The sequence below is a fragment of the Penicillium riverlandense genome, assembly GCF_028828495.1.
Source record: "Penicillium riverlandense strain IBT 135883 chromosome Unknown utg000008l_segment0_segment0, whole genome shotgun sequence".
In the NCBI taxonomy this organism is placed as follows: Eukaryota; Fungi; Ascomycota; class Eurotiomycetes; order Eurotiales; family Aspergillaceae; genus Penicillium; species Penicillium riverlandense.
In genome coordinates, this window is record NW_026643199.1 from 2243125 (window position 1) to 2263427 (window position 20303).

The following is a 20303-nucleotide window of genomic DNA, read 5'->3' on the forward strand; positions in this document are numbered from 1 at the left end:
GGCCAAAAGGTTCGATGTTCGGGGTCTCACCCACAGTGCTTAAGGTGTAAGGGTCGCGGCGTCCCATGTGTGTATCCGACGTCGAAGCGTATGACCCCCCACACGTCTCCGCCCGCAGAGCTTCCGACTGAAGGACAGCCATCGAGGGAGACCCCCGTCGATGCGGAGATGGTGCAGCTCCCAAGCATCGATGGCCGAGGCACTCTCCGTGGTCCCAGTGAGGACTTGGGGGATATACCAGGGCGAGACTGCAAATGCTTGATGCGTCTGCAGCTGGTGCCCGGAACCCCAGCGACTCCAGCCAATGCAATCTCACAAAGGACCAGCTCAGCTCATCGCAATGATGCGAATCCTGTTCTTCTCGACCTCCTTGAAGTATTCTTCCAACATGAATATCCACTCCCCTCCTATTCCTTTCTTCACCCGGCCACGACAAAGGAGAAATGCCGTACAGGGGTCCTTGAATCGTGCCTCGCGCTTGCAATTGCCGGCGTTGCCATCCTACATACATCTATGCGAACAAATGACACCAAACACCACGACGGCAACGGTGACAATATCTCAGATTATGAAGGCGACTTGGCTTCCTGCTACTGTCGCGGGCAGACCTCTGTCCGGGCTGCCGATCAGATCATCTGGTCATACATCGAATCTCCTACCGTCGCACGTCTGCAGGCTCTGCTGCTTTCCATCAATTATTGTATGCACACGGGGCAATTCCAGCGAGCATTTATGTTGGCTGCATTGGCGTCACGGTTCGCGGCTGCGATGAGACTCAACCATGAAAAACCTGACCTGGACTTTGTGGCCCGAGAGACGCGAAGGAGGATTGTATGGAGCTTGAAGCTGATCGAGCGCTATTTTAGCATCGGTCTGCCCGAGTTCGAGCTCTGTCCTTTCGAAAGTATATACGTCAAACTCCCATGCTCCGAGGAAGACTTCGTCCACGGGTCACGCCAGGCGTCCCCTTCTATGAACAATTACGCATCGCAAACAACAGACAGCGATTATGGGGCATATAATCTGTGCGTGAACCTCGAGTCCTTTCGCCGAGACATCATGAAATTTTCGCGGAGGATCGCGCTCTGTGACTCGGCTTTGCCGCAATTTCCCTCGATGATTCGGTCTTTCGAGCAATCCCTCTCCAGTATTGGAACCAAGATGCCGCATGGCCCTGAGCTATCGTTCATCCAGATTAGCACACTCTTGGACTCACGGTGGCTGCCAAGGCATGTAGCTTTGCAACTAAGCTGGCACCAGTGCCACTGTGATCTGTATCGACTCCTGCTACCTGGCTATCAGGAAGCAGCGCCGAAGCCTGTTCTGGCTAGTTTCCTGTATCAAGGAGATGCCAATCAAGAACAAATCATGGACGACCTCGTGTTTGAAGCGGAACGTCTGTGCTTGCACCACGCCTCTGCCATAATCTCGCTCCTCACATCACTGAATCAGTTGTCCACGCGCCCACATCTACTCGAGTTTGACGCGACGATATGCGCCTACCATGCGACACGCCTACTTCTTTTCATCTCGAGATTCGGGAAGGACAGAAAGAATCGGCCCACGGCGGAGTTCGCGGCAAGCAGGGTTGACCTGTGCGTCGCAGCGCTTAGGAGGTTCTTTCCCAGGAGCAAACTCGTGAGCCCAATCTTGAGCGAAATGGAGAGATCCATGGGGAAATGGGGACTCTCATCTTCGTCCGCTGTCGTAGTAGAACCACAGCGGGAGCGGGTAGATGTCGTGAATGATGAGTTGACCAGGATGCCTTCACCGGGGCGGCCCGGACGGCCTGGGAGACGGGAGAGCAGTACAGAGTTACACAGAGTGCTGCCGGGGGAAGTGGCGACACAAAGGCTGGCGGTTCATAGTCTGCTACGACAAGCCGAGTTCGCGGATGAGCCTGACAGGTTTGCTGCTGACAGACTCGCATTACCTCCTCGGCCAAGCACGACTGCGATAACGGAACCCGTGGACATAATCGAGACGCAGCAGCCAACAGGAGCGAACCAGCCCCCTATCAATCTTACTACTGGCAGTCAAACCCAATCCCGGCCCGAGATTGCGGCACTCTCGCCAGCATGGGCACCACAATTTGTACAGGATAGTGAAGCTAATCCCTTAGCTGGTATCCAATACAGCAACCACGAAAGCACTGGGATGTCGGAAGAATGGGAGTTCAACTCGTTCATGCCAATGCAGGCGTGGGATATGCAAATGCCATTTTGTTCATGGCTTGGATCCGAGGATCAGGATTTATTCTCGGGGTAGTGTCTAATCCAGTGTTGGCGGGTTCCAGCGCAAATCTCCAAAGGGGATTCAAAAGCACTCAAAAAGAAGGTGCTTCAAACCACGACCCTCAGGCGAGCTCTCTCATCGTGGCGAGGAGCAAGCACCAGGGCGACATTCGACACATATGTCCAAGAAGTCGTGCATCCCATTCCAAATGCGGCAAGGACAGCAGCCACCAAACACTACCCGTCAAAGAAATCCAAAAGAGCGGTTACTTGACGTACGCTGGCGCAGCCAAAACAGTCAAGTGGAAATGTTTCACCTAGAAGAACCCAATTAAAACGCGGCGGTTACTGCTCACTGAAACGAAGCTTTGGGATAGGCATGAGTCTGGCGACAACGATCATGTCGCCGTAAATGGCTAGACTTCCGCAACGTTCTGTCGCATTTGATCCCGCCATCGGCTTACATCTACAACCTCGATCGGAAGCCGCTAATACAGCTAGACTTCCGCAGTGTTGATTATTTCTACTGCCTTTAAGCCCATGCCATCGACTCAAAGTCGAGCATATAATAAAAAAGAACCTGAGAAGCTGGATACTGGTTTCGGTGATTCTCCTTCTTATAGTCCCTAAATTATCATCAGCCTACCTTGTGATATCCAAAAATGGCTTCCGACCAGGTTTCATCTCTAGGTACCCAGGTGGCCGAGTTATTCAATACCGCTTTTTTTCCAATCAGATAGTGACTTGCCTGCGAGAGCAATTCATGACAACTTCAGTTCTGATCTGAAAGTCCGGTAATATTTCCTATGGTACTCACTGTTTAAGTGTACTACCCTACACGTCATGCAGGTCGAGTTGTGGCTTTTTGTCTTAGTCCTGTTTGTGGTATCACCTTTGTGCATGTTCTTGTCCCTCCGGGTCCTGGGCTTATTTCCAAAATTATGAACCTGATTTCGGTCCATCCTGTACTGAACACTGGGCCAGCTTTCACTACGTCCATCGTTGTCGATAGTCGGGCGGGCCGCGCTGTCATTGGCTGCAGCGATGTATAGGCCTGTCCATCGGTATCGGAAATCGGGCCGGTCACACTCCCATTGGCTGTGGGAAACAAGCGCATTAGGCATGATACTAATTGCGGGGATAAAATTCGAGTAGCTAGCTCGGTACGCTGTTATGTATACCGATTTTAGCCTATCGACGTCCAGCGGTCACGAACTTCTCCGCACTTCGGATATCGGTATCCTGCCCATTTGAGTCAAAAGCACTTTAGCGGGCACGTTATTCATTTTACATATAATAAGAGTCGGTGACTGAGACGCAACTATTTCCGCCACAATGTCTCCATTACCGAATAAGCCCATATCGAAGTTGTATAGGCCATTATGAGACTGTCTTCACTACTCTTTCAGGCTGCTTCAGTGATAGCAGCTGTTGCCCCTCAGCAGGATGTCGGAGACGGCACGCCAGACTTTGACGCATTGGCATTATTCTGGGACTATGGGAGATCGCCACCCGTATACCCATCTCGTTTGTCTACCGCTTCTAGCGAGCCATCTTGCAGCTTCAACACTAATATAGCTTACAACAGCAAAGGGAAAAGGCACCACCGGCGCGTGGACAGATGCCTACAAAGCAGCAGCAGCCCTGGTTGCCAAAATGACGAACGAAGAAAAAGCCAGCGTTGCAACGGGTGCCACCACTCCGTCAAACGGCTGCGCTGGCTGGATTCCTCCCGTTGAGCGGGTCGGCTTTCCGGGCCTCTGCATGCAAGGCTCTGGTGCAGGCCTGCGTCCAACCGAGCTAGTTACAGCCTATGCAGCCCCAGTGTCCATTGCCGCCTCTTGGAACGATGATTTGGCCTTTCGAACCGGTTTCTACCGCGGTCTCGAGTATGAAGCCAAGGGAGTCAACGTCGCGTTAGAACCCATCTGTGGCCCGGTTGGCCGCATGGCTGAGAATGGTCGCAATTGGGAAGGTTACGGTGCCGACCCGTACCTGTCGGGCCAGATGAATTACCACACTATCAAAGGCATTCAGAACAGGGGAACAGTGTCTGCATGTGTGAAGCATTTCATCGCCTACGAGCAAGAGACAAACCGTAACCCTATGGGGCACAATGCTTCCGTATCGGCGAATCTTGACGATCAGACCATGCACGAGTTGTATCTCTGGCCATTCATGGATGCCATGAGAGCCGAGTCTGGCTCGGTTATGTGTTCATACAACCGAGTCAATAATTCTTATGCCTGCCAGAACAGTAAGACATTGAACGGGTTGTTGAAGACGGAACTTGGTTTTCAGGGGTTTGTCATGTCAGATTGGGGCGCGCTTCATGCCGGATATGAAGCCGCATATGCAGGCCTTGATATGGTGATGCCAACCAGTGGCGGTTTCTGGGGTTCCAATCTGTCCATTGCAGTTGCCAACAGCTCGCTCGAGCAGTCGCGACTGGACGACATGGCCACACGCATTTTTGCGGTATGGAAGAAATTCGGCTCCATCCCTAACCCCGGCTTTGGCGACCCGCCAACCACAGACTGGTCGCTTCCGCATAAGCACACCCAGGCAAGGAACTCTTCCTCCAGGGATACGGTCTTTGAAGGAGCTGTGGAAGGCCATGTGCTTGTTAAGAACGTGGGCAATGCGTTGCCATTGAAGAAGCCTCTCGTTCTCTCGCTATTTGGCTATGACGCCCTCCCTCCACCAGTGGTTGACCCTGTTGCAAGCCTCAAATGGAAATTTGGATATGAATCTCTCAATACCAGTGAAGCCAGTGCGGCAAGTTTTATCGATGGAACTTGGTCCAACGGGTCCCTCATCTGGCCAAATGGTCCTTTGGCGGGTTATGCAGGAACGCTCATCACCGGAGGTGGCTCCAGTACATCTAATCCCCCGTACATTGTGTCTCCTTACGCTGCGTTTGCTGAGAAGGCTCGTGAAGACCTGACAATGCTGTCATGGAATTTCCAAGATCAAGACCCTGGTGTTATAGGGTCTAGCGATGCTTGCATCGTGCTCGTCAACGAGTTCTCATCTGAGGGTTTTGATCGAGGTGGTCTGGCAGACCCATGGTCAGATACGCTCATCACCAATGTGGCAAACAAGTGTAACAACACAATAGTGGTCATTCACAATGCAGGGATCCGCGTTGTCGATGCCTGGATCGACCATCCCAATATCACGGCCGTCATCATGGCTCATCTGCCTGGCCAAGAAGCGGGCAGTTCGCTAGTTGATATCATGTATGGGAGCGTATCACCATCTGGGAGACTGCCATACACGGTGCCCAAGCAAGCGTCTGACTTTGGCCATCTCCTTGAGCCTGTTCACGCTGATGCGACTTCTGACTACTACACACAGGGTAAGGGATCGCGGAACGTATGCCGTTGCGCAAAGGGCTGACAAATTTGCGTCCACAGCAAACTTTACCGAAGGTGTCTATATTGACTATAAACACTTCATTAAGAACGGCGTTACCCCTCGCTACGAGTTCGGCTTCGGTCTAACGTACACGGATTTCACCTATAGCCACTTGACAGCCAGCCTTCGCCATGGCATCACCGCTTCTTCTGTTAATGCATACACGGGTGCCCTGACCGTTGCACGCTCCAAGTCTGCTGGCAAGGGTAAGCGGACCAGCGAGACAAGGCTACCATGGGGCGGAGCTGTGCATCTGTGGGATGTGATTGCCGATGTCTCCGTGGTCGTGGAGAACATAGGAAAATATTCCGCTAGCGAAGTTGCGCAGCTGTACATTGGCATCCCTGGTGCTCCAGAGAAACAGTTACGAGGATACCAGAAGAAAGTGATCAACCCAGGACAGAAAATCACCGTTCATTTCGAGATTACCCGACGGGATATGAGTGTCTGGAACACCGGGACGCAGAGCTGGGATCTGCATAGCGGAGACTATAACATTTATGTCGGGAAGAGCGTGCTTGACATACCATTGACCGCGACAGTGACGGTGGAATAAACACTGGAGCTGCCCCTGTACCAAAACATTCGCGTATTGGGCATATCTCTGGGTTCTTAACAGTAGTTTCATTAGTGAAGGAATAGAAATAGGATCGACCATCGGTAGCCTAGAGCGTCTCAAAAATTTCGCTGATCCATATAACACATAAATTTCCGCCACAATTTAGGCCGAATATGGGACTGAAGCCATTGCACGTCCTCGGGATGTTCCTTCATCCACTTCAAATCAATATCAGAAAGAGGACACTCCTCACATGGGTAGATTGATCGTATGTAAACGCATATTCCTGGCATTGGTTTTCTGTTCAGTGTATTTCAGTCTCAATATCACCTCTTATAATAGTGAACAGTCTTACAGTCTCTCCTGTCCACTCACAGGATAAAATAGGCACATCGTCATCATTTGAAGTTTGACCATAATTGACAAGGAAGAAGCAGCGTCGATTCTCGAAAGAAAATTTGGCATTATGTGAACTTCAGCGGAATTACTGCTCATTAAAATCACAACCCCAGTGGTGCTGGCAGATGCAGTTCAATATAAAATTGTTTCTCTCCATGTAGTCATTTCCAGGAACCAAAATGAGTAAAGATTTGGACCAAGATTCGGATGGGAGGATCGGGTCTAGGGAGAGCTGGTACTGAAGTCTCGGTGCTTGCAGTCTTTTCCATTGTTGTAAGGATAAACAGGCTAGAGCTGATAGAAATGAGAACGAGGAAGCGGTCTGGAATGCGTAGTTCTAAATCTTATACAATTGTTGGTGTGGAATCGCAGGATGCGTATGGAGTCGATATGCAAAAAAAAAAAACTACGGCCACACGAGTGGGGTGCTGCGCCATCACCACTTCGTTCGACACATGGGATCACTGAGCAGATCAGTGAGACTATGTAATGATCAGTGCTTGCTCAGGGGCGTGCTCAGCTCAAAAATGAGCCTTGAGGTTACTTAATGCAGCAGCAAGCCATACACGTGTCTAATATTCGACGCCTGCCATATACCGACTGCAACGGCCCTGCCACTACAAGAAAAAAAAAAAGGATATCCCAAGTATAGCTACGGAGCAGATGATCTTATCCCAAAAACCACTAACATCTAGCATCTAGCGAGACTCCAACGCCACAAGGCACAGGGAATACGGAAGACGCAAAGGAACGAGAGAAAAAGGAGAGGAGACAGAAGATAGAAAGCCAAGGTTGGGGGAGATCGAGAATCGATACCCTCCTTCTTTCCTCCACGTAAGTAGTAAACCTGATAAGGCAAGGCACTGATTTAAATGGGTTGATCAAGAAACTTCTGTTGTCCGTGTGTGTATGTGTAGTAGTGGGTTTGGTTTGGAGAGTGCGCGCATGGGGGACTCTTTGGGTAGTAGTAGAGGCAAGTAGGCAAATTAACAAGAAAGAGAAATGAAAAAAGAAAATAGCGAATAATCAGGAGGACAACAAGGGAGGGGATAAGACGGTCCCTCAAGAAGAAGGGGAAAAAACACACACACGATGAGAAAAACCAGAATCCCAAAGGGGGTAAAAGTAGAAAAACAGAAAAGAAAAAGGAACCACCACAAGAAGACATCAAACAAATGGACGGATCCCTCTAGCTTTCGGTCGTGGAATTTAAGGTCTCCCACGTCTTTGGCAAGAAAAAAACGAAGATTCAGATTAATGCCTCCCACCGGTCTTTTTCATCCTTGTTCCCCTTCGTCTCCCCTCTCGTCCCTTGCACTGGGAAGACCTGACACAATGTGTGCGCGCTCTCTCGTTCTCTTTCGGTTGTCCCATCCGTCCCAAGGACGCGAGTCCATCAACACCTAGTCTTTTTGGGGTTCTCTCTTTACTCGGCGGGCTTATCACCCTCCGCGGCCGGGGCCTCCTCCTTCTTCTCGGTGGAAGCGCCGGCGCTCTCGGGGGCGGGCTCGGCCTCGGACGAGGTCCAGAGGGTCTAGATATATAGTCAGATGGTGGTCTGTTCGGAAGCAAACAGAAAGACTTACCAGGTTGTCCCGGAGGAGCTGCATGATGAGGGTCGAGTCCTTGTAGCTCTCCTCGCTCAAGGTGTCGAGCTCTGGGTCGGATGTGAGCTTCTTTTTCCATACACACGGGAAAAGCACTTACCAGCAATAGCGTCGTCAAACGCAAGCTTGGCCAGATGGCAGGCCTGGTCGGGCGAGTTGAGGATTTCGTAGTAGAAGACCGAGAAGTTCAGGGCCAGACCAAGGCGGATGGGGTGAGTCGGGGCAAGATCGGTCTGGGCGATCTCGGTGGCAGCCTTGTAGGCCTCCAGGGAGGCATCGGCAGCGCCCTTGCGGCGGTCGCCAATGGCGAACTCGGCCAGGTAGCGGTGGTAGTCACCCTTCATCTTGTGGTAGAAGACCTTGGACTCGCCGCTCTGGGCCGACTTGATCAGGTGGTCGTCCAGAACCTCGAGGATGTCGTCGCAGATCTTAGCCAGCTCGGCCTCGATCTTTTGACGGTACTCCTTGATCAGAGTAACCTGGGACTCGTTGCCTTTGGACTCCTCCTTCTGCTCAATCGAGGTGACGATTCTCCACGACGCACGGCGGGCACCGATGACGTTCTTGTAGGCGACGGACAGGAGATTCCGCTCCTCGACGGTGAGCTCGACGTCAGCCGAGGCAACAACCTTCATGTTCTCAACCATCTCTGTTTTCCTGCATCAGCAAAGGCCCAAACATCGAGGAGAGAAAGTGCGAACCTTCGTAGCGCTCGGCCTGCTCGGCCAGCTTGGCAAGGTAAACAGCATCTTCTTGACCCATTGTGAAAAGTGGTTTCTGAATAGATGAATACTGTCAGTAAGTCTGTCTCGAGAGATATTTCAGTAGGTGGTGATGTCAGAGAATCATGCCACCCAGAATGCGGTCCAGGGGGATGCAAGAGGCGACCGGGAGGGGTAGGCAATGAAGCACCCGGGTGGATAGGGAAAAGGGAGCCCGGTATGTCCAACTATCATATCACGCAGGATTTATCCTCGATGGCACCACATGCAAGGGAAATCTGACGACCAGGGGGTCATTGCTCGCTTCCTTGGTCGACGGGGTGTGGTGTCCAGCTGAGAGGCGGTCGCGGCAACGACCCAGCGGGTAAACACGCAGACAAGGAGGACTAGGTCCCATCCACCACGAGGGTATGGAATGCCATTGCATGTAAGAGCTGAGATGGGGATGCGAGGTCGTGAGGACGAATTATCGACAGCCACCATCTTGCATGGCCGGTGGATGTGTGGGATTGGCCGTTTGGGGGATGGGAGGGGAGGGGGAGGGGGGTTTTGTGTGGCAGAGCAAGGGAACAAGGGGCAAATTGACAAGAAAACTCACGTTGGTTGGTGATAAAGCGAAAGAGAAGATCGAGATGAGGATGGAGCGATGGAAGCGATGGGGGATGAAGGGAGAAGTGTGAGGGAGAGGAGAAGGAGGGGGGAAAACACACAAGGCGGAGAGAGACTGTGTTGGGATTTTGCCAACTACAGTGAGTGTTCACCACCACTAACTATAAGTTACGATGAACTAGAATGAACTATTTTATTAGAGTCTCCCTATTCATATTCTAGGAATATTATTTTTTCTGATTATTTTATTCTTCATGTCTCTGTCGTCCTTGGTGTGTCTGTAGATATCTCGCTGTCTTCTGTGTGGTTCGGTGGGCCCGCGTCATCATGCTCACCCTCCATCCTCGAATACCTACTAACTATGCGAATAACTCGTTCACTAATAATAATGCTACTACTAGTCTCTAATAACCAAGTTTGGTCCCAATCTCTGCGAAACACACCCGACCCCACTACCTGATTGGATGGTCCTGCCAAACCCTACTTCCTCCGCCCAAAGCAGGGCGTCTTCAAAGTGAGGCACTATAACTTAGAAGCAGCCCTAGTTAAAAGCAAGTCGAATGAGAGCACGTTCACTTATCGCTTGAACCGGAAACAGAAATTTCGGCTCACCTGACGACCACTGACTTACATAACCATCAAGATCACATGACTATGTCTTGGCGCTGTGTCGTCATCCCCCTGCACCTGTCAGCTTCCAGCTTGTCTTCCTCCCCCAACTAATCACCTACACCCATTGTCCTTCTCTCTCGACTCCAACATGTTCCGTCAAGCTATTGCCCGACCCTTGGTCACTGCCAACCGCACAGTGGCCCGCCGCACCTTCTCCGTTGCTGTCCCCCGGATGGGCGAGGGCGACACCGGTGCTCCCCGGGCTGGAGGCGCAGCTTCTGGGTACGTGTCACCCCTTGCATCCTATCCTCCAATTGCACCGGCGCTGCGATAATGGCGCACTCTCGCTGCCTGCCTGTCTAGAGGCAGAGAAATGACATCATATGCCCAGACGACGTTGCTGACTTCTGCCTGTTCTTCCAGTGACCAGTTCACCAAGCGTGAGGCTGCCCAGGAGGCTGTGTACATTCGTGAGAAGGAGCTGGAGAAGTAAGTTGTCGGCGGAGACTGCTTCCCTCTTTTTCAAACTAACTAGTGGCGATTTTGCTAGGCTGCGAAACCTCAAGAAAACCATCTCGGACCAGCGCAAACACCTTGACGAGTTGGAGGGCCACATGTATGTTGCATTATCCTTATGGTGTGCTCAAGTTGGTTTCATGCTAACTCCATTTTTCTCAGTGACAAACTCACCAAGGAGCAAGGCAAGTCCTAGACTGCTCCAGCTTTGGAACACCCTCCTTCCTTATACCATATCTCCACTCCGTCTGGCAGTCTCCTGTTCAAGACTAGATAAGGCATTTCTCTTTCCATAGCATAGAAAGATCGTTTGATTTGCTGTCCATTGTGAAAGATACTCTAATCACAGTCGAGGCAATTGCATAAAGATACAAACGTAGCTCATCGGTCCTCCCAGTAGTCCATCTAATCTCAAGAAAGGAAGAGTTACTTATCAAGTTCTACCACGCCCACCACCATAAAGCTCCTCCGCATACACCTGGGCCTGCTCAACCAAGTACCCAGGATTCCAAACATTAAAAACACCAAGCATAAGAAACGTAACAGCATCCAGAATAATCGTAAACTACCCTCTCCAAAGTTGCGGTTAATTGTGCTACTGTGGCTCCGAACTATCATTGAAATCAATTCAAACAGGCTGGAAACGCTTTATCCCGATTCCTCAGCCACCAATCCCCATCATGCGCCAACACAATCTCGACATGCTCCCCATCCGTCTGCATTAGCTGTCGAATACGTCGAAGTGTGTCTTCAGCCTGTGTTTTATCAAGATGGATACACTGCATGTGGCCATGTGGATCCGTCCAAGTCGCAATAGATCTCTCTCCGCTAAGCAGCCGGGTATCATGGCAGCTATCTCCTCCGAGATACATCCATCTCTTCTCACCAACGCGACAAAGCAGATTGACATGACCGGGAAGATGGCCCGGCGCATGGACCACAAAGACGGAGCCATCGTGAAACAGATCAATGGCAGCTTCGAATGGTCCTAAGGGCTGCCAGTTCCCCTGCTCTTCTACAGCAGGCAATTCCCGCACCCGCTCCAGGTCTGGGAATAAATGCGGATCAAAGACTTGATGCGACTCCGTCTTGTTCAGGCCCTGCTCTAAAAGCTCCAAAGATCCAGGACCGACAAGGAATTCAGCGCGAGGAAAGTCGCCCGGGTCGCCATGGTGGTCGTAGTGGACGTGGCTGAGGATGACCTTGTTGATGTTGGATGGATCGAGACCACCATCTCGGAGAGATTGGGCTACGCCTGGGCCGAGTCGGTAGGGTACTCGATTATTTTGGATATGAACTTGTTGTTTGGGGATGTATGCCTCCAGGTGGGAACGTAGCCCTAGATCGAATAACAGTCGAGTCGGTGGATGTGATGAGGAGCTGGGATGGGTGACGAGGAAGCTCATTGATGGCACGGTTGTTGTTGCTTTGGGGTCATTGGGAAAGACGAATGAGCGTTCTGGGATGGTGATTTGTCCTCCATCAATAGGGGAGATTGTCACGTATACTTGCTCGGCGGAGGGAGGTGGTAGTTTGGCCATACTGACCGAGAAGGAGCGAGAGATTTAGAAGAGCGTAGTTGACACGGTTGGGCAAATAGCTCTTAGCGTTATAATATAGCTCCTCTCGGAATATTTCCTCCCACCTTGTCTATCCTTCATTCCCCGCACACATGTGCCAAGGAGGGACTAATGGCGACATTAAATCGGGTGCCATTGGCTATGCCCTAACTAATTCGCCGGATTATTACCCCATATTTCTATCTACTCCACGGAATTATTTATGTGTTTTCTTTTTGCTTCCAAATGTGGGTCTAATACTTTATCAGTCTATTATCGATTCCTGGTATATAGCACACTTGAAGTGAGACTTAGGGCTTGCTCGGGCTAAATCTATCGAACCAATCTTCATCCCCCCCAAGGTAACGGAAAACAACACGAGAGTCCCTATCACGACAATTCTCGTCCTCGCTGGCCCCTTGATAAACTTCCAGCCCAGAGGACGCTAAATGCACATTCGACCCAACCCTTGCAGCCGTATCCACAGCCAGCTGAAAATCCTTCTTCATAAGCTGCACTTTGAATCCTCCCTGATAGTCCTTGCTCGATGGAGCATCGGGACAGATCCCCGGCACAGGATTCCATTTATCATTGATTGTGCTCTGAGCAGTGCTGGTGGAGAAGATCGAGGCCAGGACTCTCGGATCCATCCCGGATTTGATTCCAATATCCATGGCCTCTGCAGTGGCAATCGCAACTAAGCCCGAGCAGTAGTTGTTGCATAGCTTGGCTGTGAGACCGAGAGAGAAACCCCCACAAGGAAAGATGGACTTGCCCATTGTCGCGAGCAATTCCTTGATAGTGGGAAAGTGGGGGTCACTCTCTGTGCATCCCACCATGAAGGTCAGGGTCCCGGCTGCGGCGCCAAGTGAGCCGCCGGACACGGGAGCATCGTACATAGCAGCGCTTTTGGATTTTTCACTGACGGCATCTGCAACAGCAAGCGAGGTGGAAGTGTCGATGGTGGAGCAATCGATCAGCAATTTGCCATCAATACTATCAGCGGCCAGGATGCCATGTTCCTTGTTTAGATACACTGCCCGAACATGAGACCCTTCTGGAACCATCGTGAGTATGATATTCTATGAATGTATATTAGAGGCATGCAATCGACTCGATGATGTGAGATCTTAGGGATCGTACGCTCTTTTCTGTCACTTCACGCGAGCTGGTGCACACGTCCACTTTGTCCGGGGATTCTGCTTCCAATTTGGCCAAAATCTGGCTCGAAATATCGTAGACATGGAGCTTATCGGTCAGGTTTACCTTCTTCACCAGGTTGAGGACCATGGGATATCCCATGACCCCCAACCCTATGAACCCAAGGCTGTATGTAGACATTTTAAGAGGTGAGAAATTTCGGATCGTCTTGCCTCGGTTGTCAAGGCGGCATGATTCTCCGCAGGGATTATCACGAGTGGGGGTTCTGGTTGTTGACATGCGGGACGTCATTCTCCGAGAGATGGAGCGCCGAATAGCAAATCATTCAAAGAACTTATCACTTTATTGAAATTCTCCGGTTTCTTCAATCCCTTTCCACAAGTCTTTCAGACAACAACGATGTCCAACCAGCAATCGCAATCCACCATCTCCGCCGAAGAGGCCCACAAACGCCTCTTCGAAGATGGTCTCAAGATCCGCTACGAGGTAGCCGGCAAAGCCTACGTCGACAAGTCTCTCGCAAACGCCTCATCATTCTCCCAGCCAATGCAAGATCTCGTCACCGAAGCTGGTTGGGGCATGGTCTGGTCTCGCCCTGGGCTTGAGCGGAAGCAGCGATCGCTGCTCAACATCGGCATGTTGTGCGCCTTGAATCGAGGACCCGAGCTTGCTGTTCATGTCCGTGGGGCTGTTAATAACGGTGCTACTGAGCTTGAGATTCGAGAGACTTTACTCCAAGTTGCTGTTTATGTTGGCATGCCCGCGGGCTTGGAGGGTTTCCGGATAGCGGAGAAAGTCTTGCGCGATATGGAAGAGGAGCAGAAACAGAAATAGGGTTATTCTGCAAGTAGTTTGTTCTTTTACTTTTACGTGCTCTGAAGTAGTGAATATTGCAAGTACTATGTCTACCGTGGTTGCCATCAGTTTCGACTTTCATGCTCCTACTGTGGTCAGTATCAATAGCGACCAAGAGTAGTCGAAAATACTTGAACAGGGGCCTCCAGAGTTATTCCCCACTGAGATGAAATGGAAGAAGACAAAATCAGAAGATTGAGAATCATTGACAACCAGTTTCCCTGGCCGTCGCCTTTGCGTATTAACTAACCTGTCTAACCACAAACCCAGCCATAACCCTAAACTAAAGATTTACAGCAACTTTCCGGGGTTACGGGTTACAACCTTCGCATCCGAATAAACAAAGAACCACAAGCACCCAAGGCATATTGCAAACCAGGCAAGAAAGTAGCAGCCATACATAAAGCAGTTCCTCCATCCAGGTCAATCAAGTTCGGAGGTAGTTTCATTGGACGTCCATGGAACACCCCATTCCCTCTACCGGCGGCCCATGTACGAGCGGTAGAAATCATCGGCGGCGTTGCCGTTGCCCATCCCTGGGCTACCACCATACCCGTAACCAAGCCGGGACGAGATTGACTGCCCTGCTTTCTGGGCGACGGCGACCTTGGATTGCAGCTCTGAGGTGCCCTGGTCAATGACCTGAAGCTGAGACAGGTGCGAGTTGAGAATGCGGACAATCTGTGAGATCTATGGGCGAAGGGGAGTTAGCACGCGGCTTGTCAAGGGTTAAACAGAGGATCCAAATGATACATACCGGTTCATCTGCCCGGTTGGTTTTGCTCAGCGTGGCCGAGGCGCCATTCACCTCCTCGATCATGCTGGTGAGATCCTTGCCCATCTCATCCAGGCGCTCCGAGAGTTTCTCGGCCAATTTATAGCTGATGAGAGTGTCAGTACAATAACAACAGTTTGACATCCATGAAGAACTGCTTACGTTCTCTCACGCTCCTGATCCGGTCCTTGGAGGGACTCGCCAGGTCCAACCTGCTTGGACACCATCTCGTCGACGTCTCGCTCGTATCGGTCCAGCCACGAGCTCAGCTCCTCTTGCTGACCCTCCACCGACGCCAGCTGACGCTCGACTTCCTGCGTAGCTCGCTCCGCATCCACGGTACTGCCATATAGCTTCTGTACCTTGGTGCCATTCTCCACAAGCATGCGGTCCCATTCGGCGACCTTCTCCGCCTGCTCCCGGAAATCTTTCTGGTACTTGGTCAGGTCAGTCGCCCACCGGGTGACAATCTCGTCCATGGTCTTGTTTTTCAGGCGTGACTGGGCAGGTGGAGCAGGACCCGCCGTAGATGCGCCCAGGTTGGTGCTTGCGCCAGCGGCTCCAGCGGTGGCAGTAGGCATGGTAGGGGCAGCTGCCGTTGTCGCAGCAGTGCTGGTAGCGGTCGCAGGCTGTGTAGACGCCGCTGAACCGGGGGGTTTGCCGAACATGCTAGGTGTAGTGGCGGCTGGTGCTGCAGATGTGGTAGCGGGAGCAGAGGCTGCGGTCCCCGGAGTAGTTGCAGGGGTTGACTTGGCACCTCCCAGGCCTGAAAAAAGACCACCAGCAGGTGCGGCCGCTGGTGTAGATGACGGAGCAGCTGTAGATGCGGCGCCCCCAATAGACGGGAATAGAGACTTCTGGGGAGTAGCGGTCGACGTAGGAGTTCCTGCGGACGGCTGGGTGGTGGTGGTTGTCGTGGTGGTAGCAGCAGGGGTGCCGCCAAGGGAAGGGAAGGTGGGCTTGGTTGCGGAATCACCGCCAGCAGAAGGCATCTTGAAGAGAGACGGAGTCTGCGAAGCTGGGGTACCGCCAGTGGCGGGACTTGGGGCCTGGCCAAAGAGCGGCTTCGAAGCGCCCTCTGCAGTGGACGTTGGAGTGGTCGACTCGGCCGGCTTAGCTTGGCCTGCTGTGCCAAATAAGCCTCCACTCGGCGCAGATGGCTGAGCTGCTCCAAATAATGGCTTCGATGCGTTGGCCGTAGCGCCTGATCCGAACATCCCGCCAGATTGCTGCGGCTGCGCAGTGGTCGGGGTTGTAGAAGACGGCGCAGCGGTGGAAGGAGTCGAAGTGGAGGCGGCACCAAACAGGCTCGGTGGCTTATTTCCCGGTGGAGGGCCAGCTGGGGTGGTCGAGGTGTTGCCGAACAAAGAGCCTGTTGCCGGAGCCGGCGTGGCTGCTGTGTTGCCGAACAAGCTCTGTCCCGATTTCCCAGCGCCACCAAATAGTGAGCCGCTGGTAGCAGTCTGACCAGGTGTAGTTGATCCGGTTGTCTTGCCGGGGGTCTGCGAACCACCAAACAGAGAACCAGACTGAGTGCCACTTTGGGCCTGGCCGCCGAAGCTAAAGCCAGTGTTTCCGCCCGTGCTTCCACCAGTCGTAGTAGCAGGAGTACCGGTGTTACCAAACATCTGGCCGCCCGCAGAGCTGGACCCAAATAGCGAAGGCGATGTCGTGCCGCTGGTGGATGAAGCTCCTACATTTCCAAACAGACTACCGCCAGTGGAGCCAGCGTTCGAGTTGTTCTGATTGGACCCGAAAGTATTGCCCGCCGTGCCGAACATGTTACCGCTGGGGGCTCCGCTGGAGGGTGTGCCGAAGGAGAACGACATGGTGGTGGGTTAGCGCGGTCAAGTTGCGGCAAGCTTGATCCTGGTAGGTCGCGCAGGAAAAAAGGAACACCAGGCGAAGGAAGCCGACAGCGACCGAAGCAGGGGCGAGGATCCTGCGGTGAGGATCACAAGACCCAAGATGAAGGACTCAGGCGCGAAGAAAGGGGATTGAGAGAGCGAAGGGATTGGAAGGTGAAGCAAGAGTCGAAGAAGGAGAGAAGCAACAATAATCAAGCGCGAGATGAGACCGTTGATGCCTAAGGCTGTAAGCACTGGAACCTATCAGAGCTGTCCCGCCCTGGTAGAACGGGCAGAACGCGGGCGGTCAGCGGGGATTTTTGGCTGGCGCCCAACTGGCTCTTCTCGATAATGTCGACCGATAGCAATGCGCCTGAGTCGCAATTCCAGAAGGTTGGAGACCTGGTAGAGTGTGATGATGACACCGGCGTCATGCAGGTCGAGAGCCTATGTATGAACTGCCACGAGAATGTATGTTCCCTCTTACACAATAATCTAAATGACAGTATATGTTAACCTCATGCGACGTAGGGAACTACTCGCTTGCTTCTCCCCCGTGTGCCCTTCTTCCGTGATATTATCCTCGAGTCCTTTGAGTGTCCACACTGTTTTTTCAAGGATAATTCCCTCAAATCTGCAGGCCAGATCCAGGAACTTGGAAGCAAATACACCCTAGAAGTTGAGGCTCCATTGGTCTTTTCGCATGAACTAAATGTTTATCGTCACTGTGGTGCAATGTGGCACCCTGGGCTCGCGGTTCAACACTATGGAAGGTATCCTATCTGAAATCCGTGGTCAATAGTCCTCTACCATCTTTGATATTGAGGATACTACTCATCGCGGTGGCGATAGCATGCCCGCGTCCGATATAGAAGAAATGGGACCGCTTCTCTGCGCGGCTTGAGAAGGCTATCAACGGTGGACTCAAGTTTGTGATCACTCTAGTGGATCCGCTGGCAAACAGCTACGTGCAGGATCTCCGTGCACCCGCGCCCGACCCGCAGCTCACGGTTGAGGAGTATACTCGCACCGAGGAGGAGGAGGATGACCTTGGGCTGAAGGATATGAAGACTGAAGGGTATGAAGATGGTGTACAGGAGAACCAGAAGGGCAAACCGAAGAGAACGATGATGAAGAGAAGCAAAGGGCAGCATCCGCCATGGATGACTTGCTTGATGCTTCTATGAGTTGATGATTATAGACAATTTCCATTCCTCAGCTACGATTTGCTAGATCTACATGAGATATGAGACACCTAATTTTATTTTAGCGACGCGTATAGACTACTGAGTTAAATAGGGAAGTTCAAGCGGACCTACCATGTGCTGCCCCCATAGGAGAATATAATAACCATGGATGGTAAGGCCGTTAGTTTGAGGCCTGACCCATCAGGCATCCACAAACCTAAACACCCGGTTCTGGGCTCTCGTCGACCTTCCTCACTGACTTACTGCTACAAATTACCTGCCATCCGGTTTTTTTGCGTTATACCTCTATACCCTCCCCGGCTTCATGATCCCAGCCTGAACTCACCACCATGTCGGACGGGACATCCCCTTCGCCCGCGCATCTGGAAACCCCTCACAAGGGCACTGGGATGGAGGACCCCGGGGCGGAGGACAACAATGGTATTGCGCCCCTTTGTTGACTTGGCATGGCGGAAGCAAAGAATTAACTCGTCTAGGACAAGACTCGAGCAGCGACGAGGACCACTTCTCAGATGCCAGCGAAGGCAACTTCAATAAATCACGCCCACAATCCAGCCTCGCTTCCCCTGTCCCGCGAACTCGAGTAGAACGAGTCGACGATGATGCCCAACACGGCGAGGTCCCCGGAACGGAGGCATACGAGAAACGGGGACAGGATGCAGTTCCGGACGAGCTCGAAGTCGTTCCTGAAGGCTCATCCAGCAGAAATCGGTCACCGGCGGGGTCGCCCGACAGGCCCTTGACCCCGGGGGATTCGCCTATTCCGCGAACCATGATCGAAAAGGTTGACCCAGATGAGCCAAGCTACGGTGAAGTACCTGGCACAGAGGGATATGAGAAGCATCGCGCGGATGCTGTGCCAGATGTTGTGACAACGATCCCCGAACCTGGCAGCCACCAATCCCCAACATCGCCTAGTCACGATGATGCCGCAAGCCCACCGATTCCCGAAACACACTTGTCACGAGTGGACACTATGCCCACCGAGGAAGAGCTCCCATCACGACCGCAGGCTCACCACCAAAGATCCCCCAGCGATGCCCAGCCGGATAGGGTAGAAACAGTCCCAGACGTCCCAGGTAAGCTCACAGCCACCGGTTACGACCACGGCAAATCGCAGAGCAGCGATTGACTCAATCAACCAAATCAGATTCACAAGCCTTATCAACGGGTACCACACTGCCGAGTCGCGGACGACGAAAGTCGTCAGTGAGGAGCAACGCGGTTGGAGACGATGGAGCCGCCGACGATTTTGATGACTTCGTAGAGGAGCAGGATGACATGGGAGATGATGACTTTGGAGACTTCGACGACGGTTTCCAAGAGCCCAGCGTGGCGGAGGGCAACATAACGCCCCAAGCACCTCGCACGCCCCCTTCGGTTGTAAGTGGCAGCCATACTCGAAAGTCAACTCTGGTACAATTGCTAACACTTTACCCTATCAGCCTCCTCTTACAGAGCTCGCCGACTTCAAATCCACCTCCGAACTCCTCAATTCTCTGACCAGCACTCTCGACAGCCTCTTCCCCGCCTCCCAAGACCTCAGCTCTCTGCCGCCAGTTGAACCAATCCCCGACTCCGCCGCCATCTTCAGCACCGAACGGTCACTTTCACTATGGTCGCAACTCGTAGCGCCCCCGCCTCTACAGCCGCAGAACTGGGTCAAATCCCGCATCCGCCGACTCTTCCTAGTCTCATTAGGCGTCCCAGTCGACCTAGACGAGATCCTCCCCGCCTCCAAACAGAAAAAGCTCGTTCTCCCATCCATCGATCTGGACGGACGATCCCGCAGTCGTGCTCGCAAAGAAGGGGAAACTTCCCCAACCGACACCGACAGCCCGAGGACGTCAACGGGGCAAGCCGGTGCCGGTGCTCGGCAGAAAACATCCCGTCGCCGTGCACCTACTCCCCCGCCAGATTTGGATCTGTCGGCTGTGGGCCGCTTGTGCGCTACTACCGATGCTGCGCTGGGCGGTTTGACTGATCAAGAGCTGAAGCTTCATATCAGTGAGCTGGAGCAGCTCACGCAGCGGGCCAGCGCTGTGCTCGAGTTCTGGCTGAAGCGCAGGGATGGCCTGGTGGGTGAAAAGGAGGCTTTTGAGGGCGTCATTGAGAACCTTGTCAGCCACGTTCGGCGCGTGCGGAAGTAGTTGTACGAATGATCTAGATACCTACGAATATAATACCTATACTCCATCTCTTAAAAGAGATCTTCAGGCA

The 20303-nt window shown here is 52.5% G+C and overlaps 10 protein-coding genes across 10 annotated transcripts; 6 read left to right on the forward strand and 4 right to left on the reverse strand.

The window, feature by feature from the left end:
- Positions 1–90: 90 nt before the first annotated feature.
- Positions 91–2268, forward strand: N7474_009911 (fungal specific transcription factor domain-containing protein; the record flags this gene model as incomplete). The annotated part of the gene is made up of 1 exon (XM_057201321.1): positions 91–2268. The coding sequence occupies one exon, from the start codon at positions 91–93 to the stop codon at positions 2266–2268; it is 2178 nt and encodes a 725-aa protein (XP_057049308.1).
- A 1348-nt stretch (positions 2269–3616) lies between these two features.
- On the forward strand, positions 3617–6210 carry N7474_009912 (beta-glucosidase; the record flags this gene model as incomplete). The annotated part of the gene is made up of 3 exons (XM_057201322.1): positions 3617–3761; positions 3823–5595; positions 5654–6210. 3 exons carry the CDS (start codon positions 3617–3619, stop codon positions 6208–6210), a joined length of 2475 nt encoding a protein of 824 aa, XP_057049309.1.
- Positions 6211–8038: 1828 nt separating this feature from the next.
- On the reverse strand, positions 8039–8981 carry artA (14-3-3 adaptor artA; the record flags this gene model as incomplete). Its single annotated transcript, XM_057201323.1, has 4 exons — positions 8039–8146; positions 8199–8269; positions 8320–8868; positions 8921–8981. 4 exons carry the CDS (start codon positions 8979–8981, stop codon positions 8039–8041), a joined length of 789 nt encoding a protein of 262 aa, XP_057049310.1.
- A 1329-nt stretch (positions 8982–10310) lies between these two features.
- Positions 10311–10874, forward strand: N7474_009914 (uncharacterized protein; the record flags this gene model as incomplete). Its single annotated transcript, XM_057201324.1, has 4 exons — positions 10311–10444; positions 10586–10651; positions 10713–10778; positions 10841–10874. 4 exons carry the CDS (start codon positions 10311–10313, stop codon positions 10872–10874), a joined length of 300 nt encoding a protein of 99 aa, XP_057049311.1.
- Positions 10875–11301: 427 nt separating this feature from the next.
- N7474_009915 (MBL fold metallo-hydrolase) lies at positions 11302–12219 on the reverse strand (the record flags this gene model as incomplete). The annotated part of the gene is made up of 1 exon (XM_057201325.1): positions 11302–12219. The coding sequence occupies one exon, from the start codon at positions 12217–12219 to the stop codon at positions 11302–11304; it is 918 nt and encodes a 305-aa protein (XP_057049312.1).
- A 329-nt stretch (positions 12220–12548) lies between these two features.
- On the reverse strand, positions 12549–13578 carry N7474_009916 (uncharacterized protein; the record flags this gene model as incomplete). The annotated part of the gene is made up of 2 exons (XM_057201326.1): positions 12549–13319; positions 13381–13578. The coding sequence occupies 2 exons, from the start codon at positions 13576–13578 to the stop codon at positions 12549–12551; spliced, it is 969 nt and encodes a 322-aa protein (XP_057049313.1).
- Positions 13579–13797: 219 nt separating this feature from the next.
- Positions 13798–14232, forward strand: N7474_009917 (uncharacterized protein; the record flags this gene model as incomplete). The annotated part of the gene is made up of 1 exon (XM_057201327.1): positions 13798–14232. The coding sequence occupies one exon, from the start codon at positions 13798–13800 to the stop codon at positions 14230–14232; it is 435 nt and encodes a 144-aa protein (XP_057049314.1).
- A 498-nt stretch (positions 14233–14730) lies between these two features.
- N7474_009918 (putative nucleoporin Nsp1) lies at positions 14731–16857 on the reverse strand (the record flags this gene model as incomplete). Its single annotated transcript, XM_057201328.1, has 3 exons — positions 14731–14943; positions 15011–15134; positions 15191–16857. The coding sequence occupies 3 exons, from the start codon at positions 16855–16857 to the stop codon at positions 14731–14733; spliced, it is 2004 nt and encodes a 667-aa protein (XP_057049315.1).
- Positions 16858–17226: 369 nt separating this feature from the next.
- Positions 17227–18062, forward strand: N7474_009919 (ZPR1-type zinc finger protein; the record flags this gene model as incomplete). The annotated part of the gene is made up of 3 exons (XM_057201329.1): positions 17227–17346; positions 17407–17631; positions 17748–18062. The coding sequence occupies 3 exons, from the start codon at positions 17227–17229 to the stop codon at positions 18060–18062; spliced, it is 660 nt and encodes a 219-aa protein (XP_057049316.1).
- A 350-nt stretch (positions 18063–18412) lies between these two features.
- Positions 18413–20233, forward strand: N7474_009920 (DUF5102 domain-containing protein; the record flags this gene model as incomplete). Its single annotated transcript, XM_057201330.1, has 4 exons — positions 18413–18503; positions 18566–19162; positions 19234–19466; positions 19529–20233. The coding sequence occupies 4 exons, from the start codon at positions 18413–18415 to the stop codon at positions 20231–20233; spliced, it is 1626 nt and encodes a 541-aa protein (XP_057049317.1).
- Positions 20234–20303: the final 70 nt, after the last annotated feature.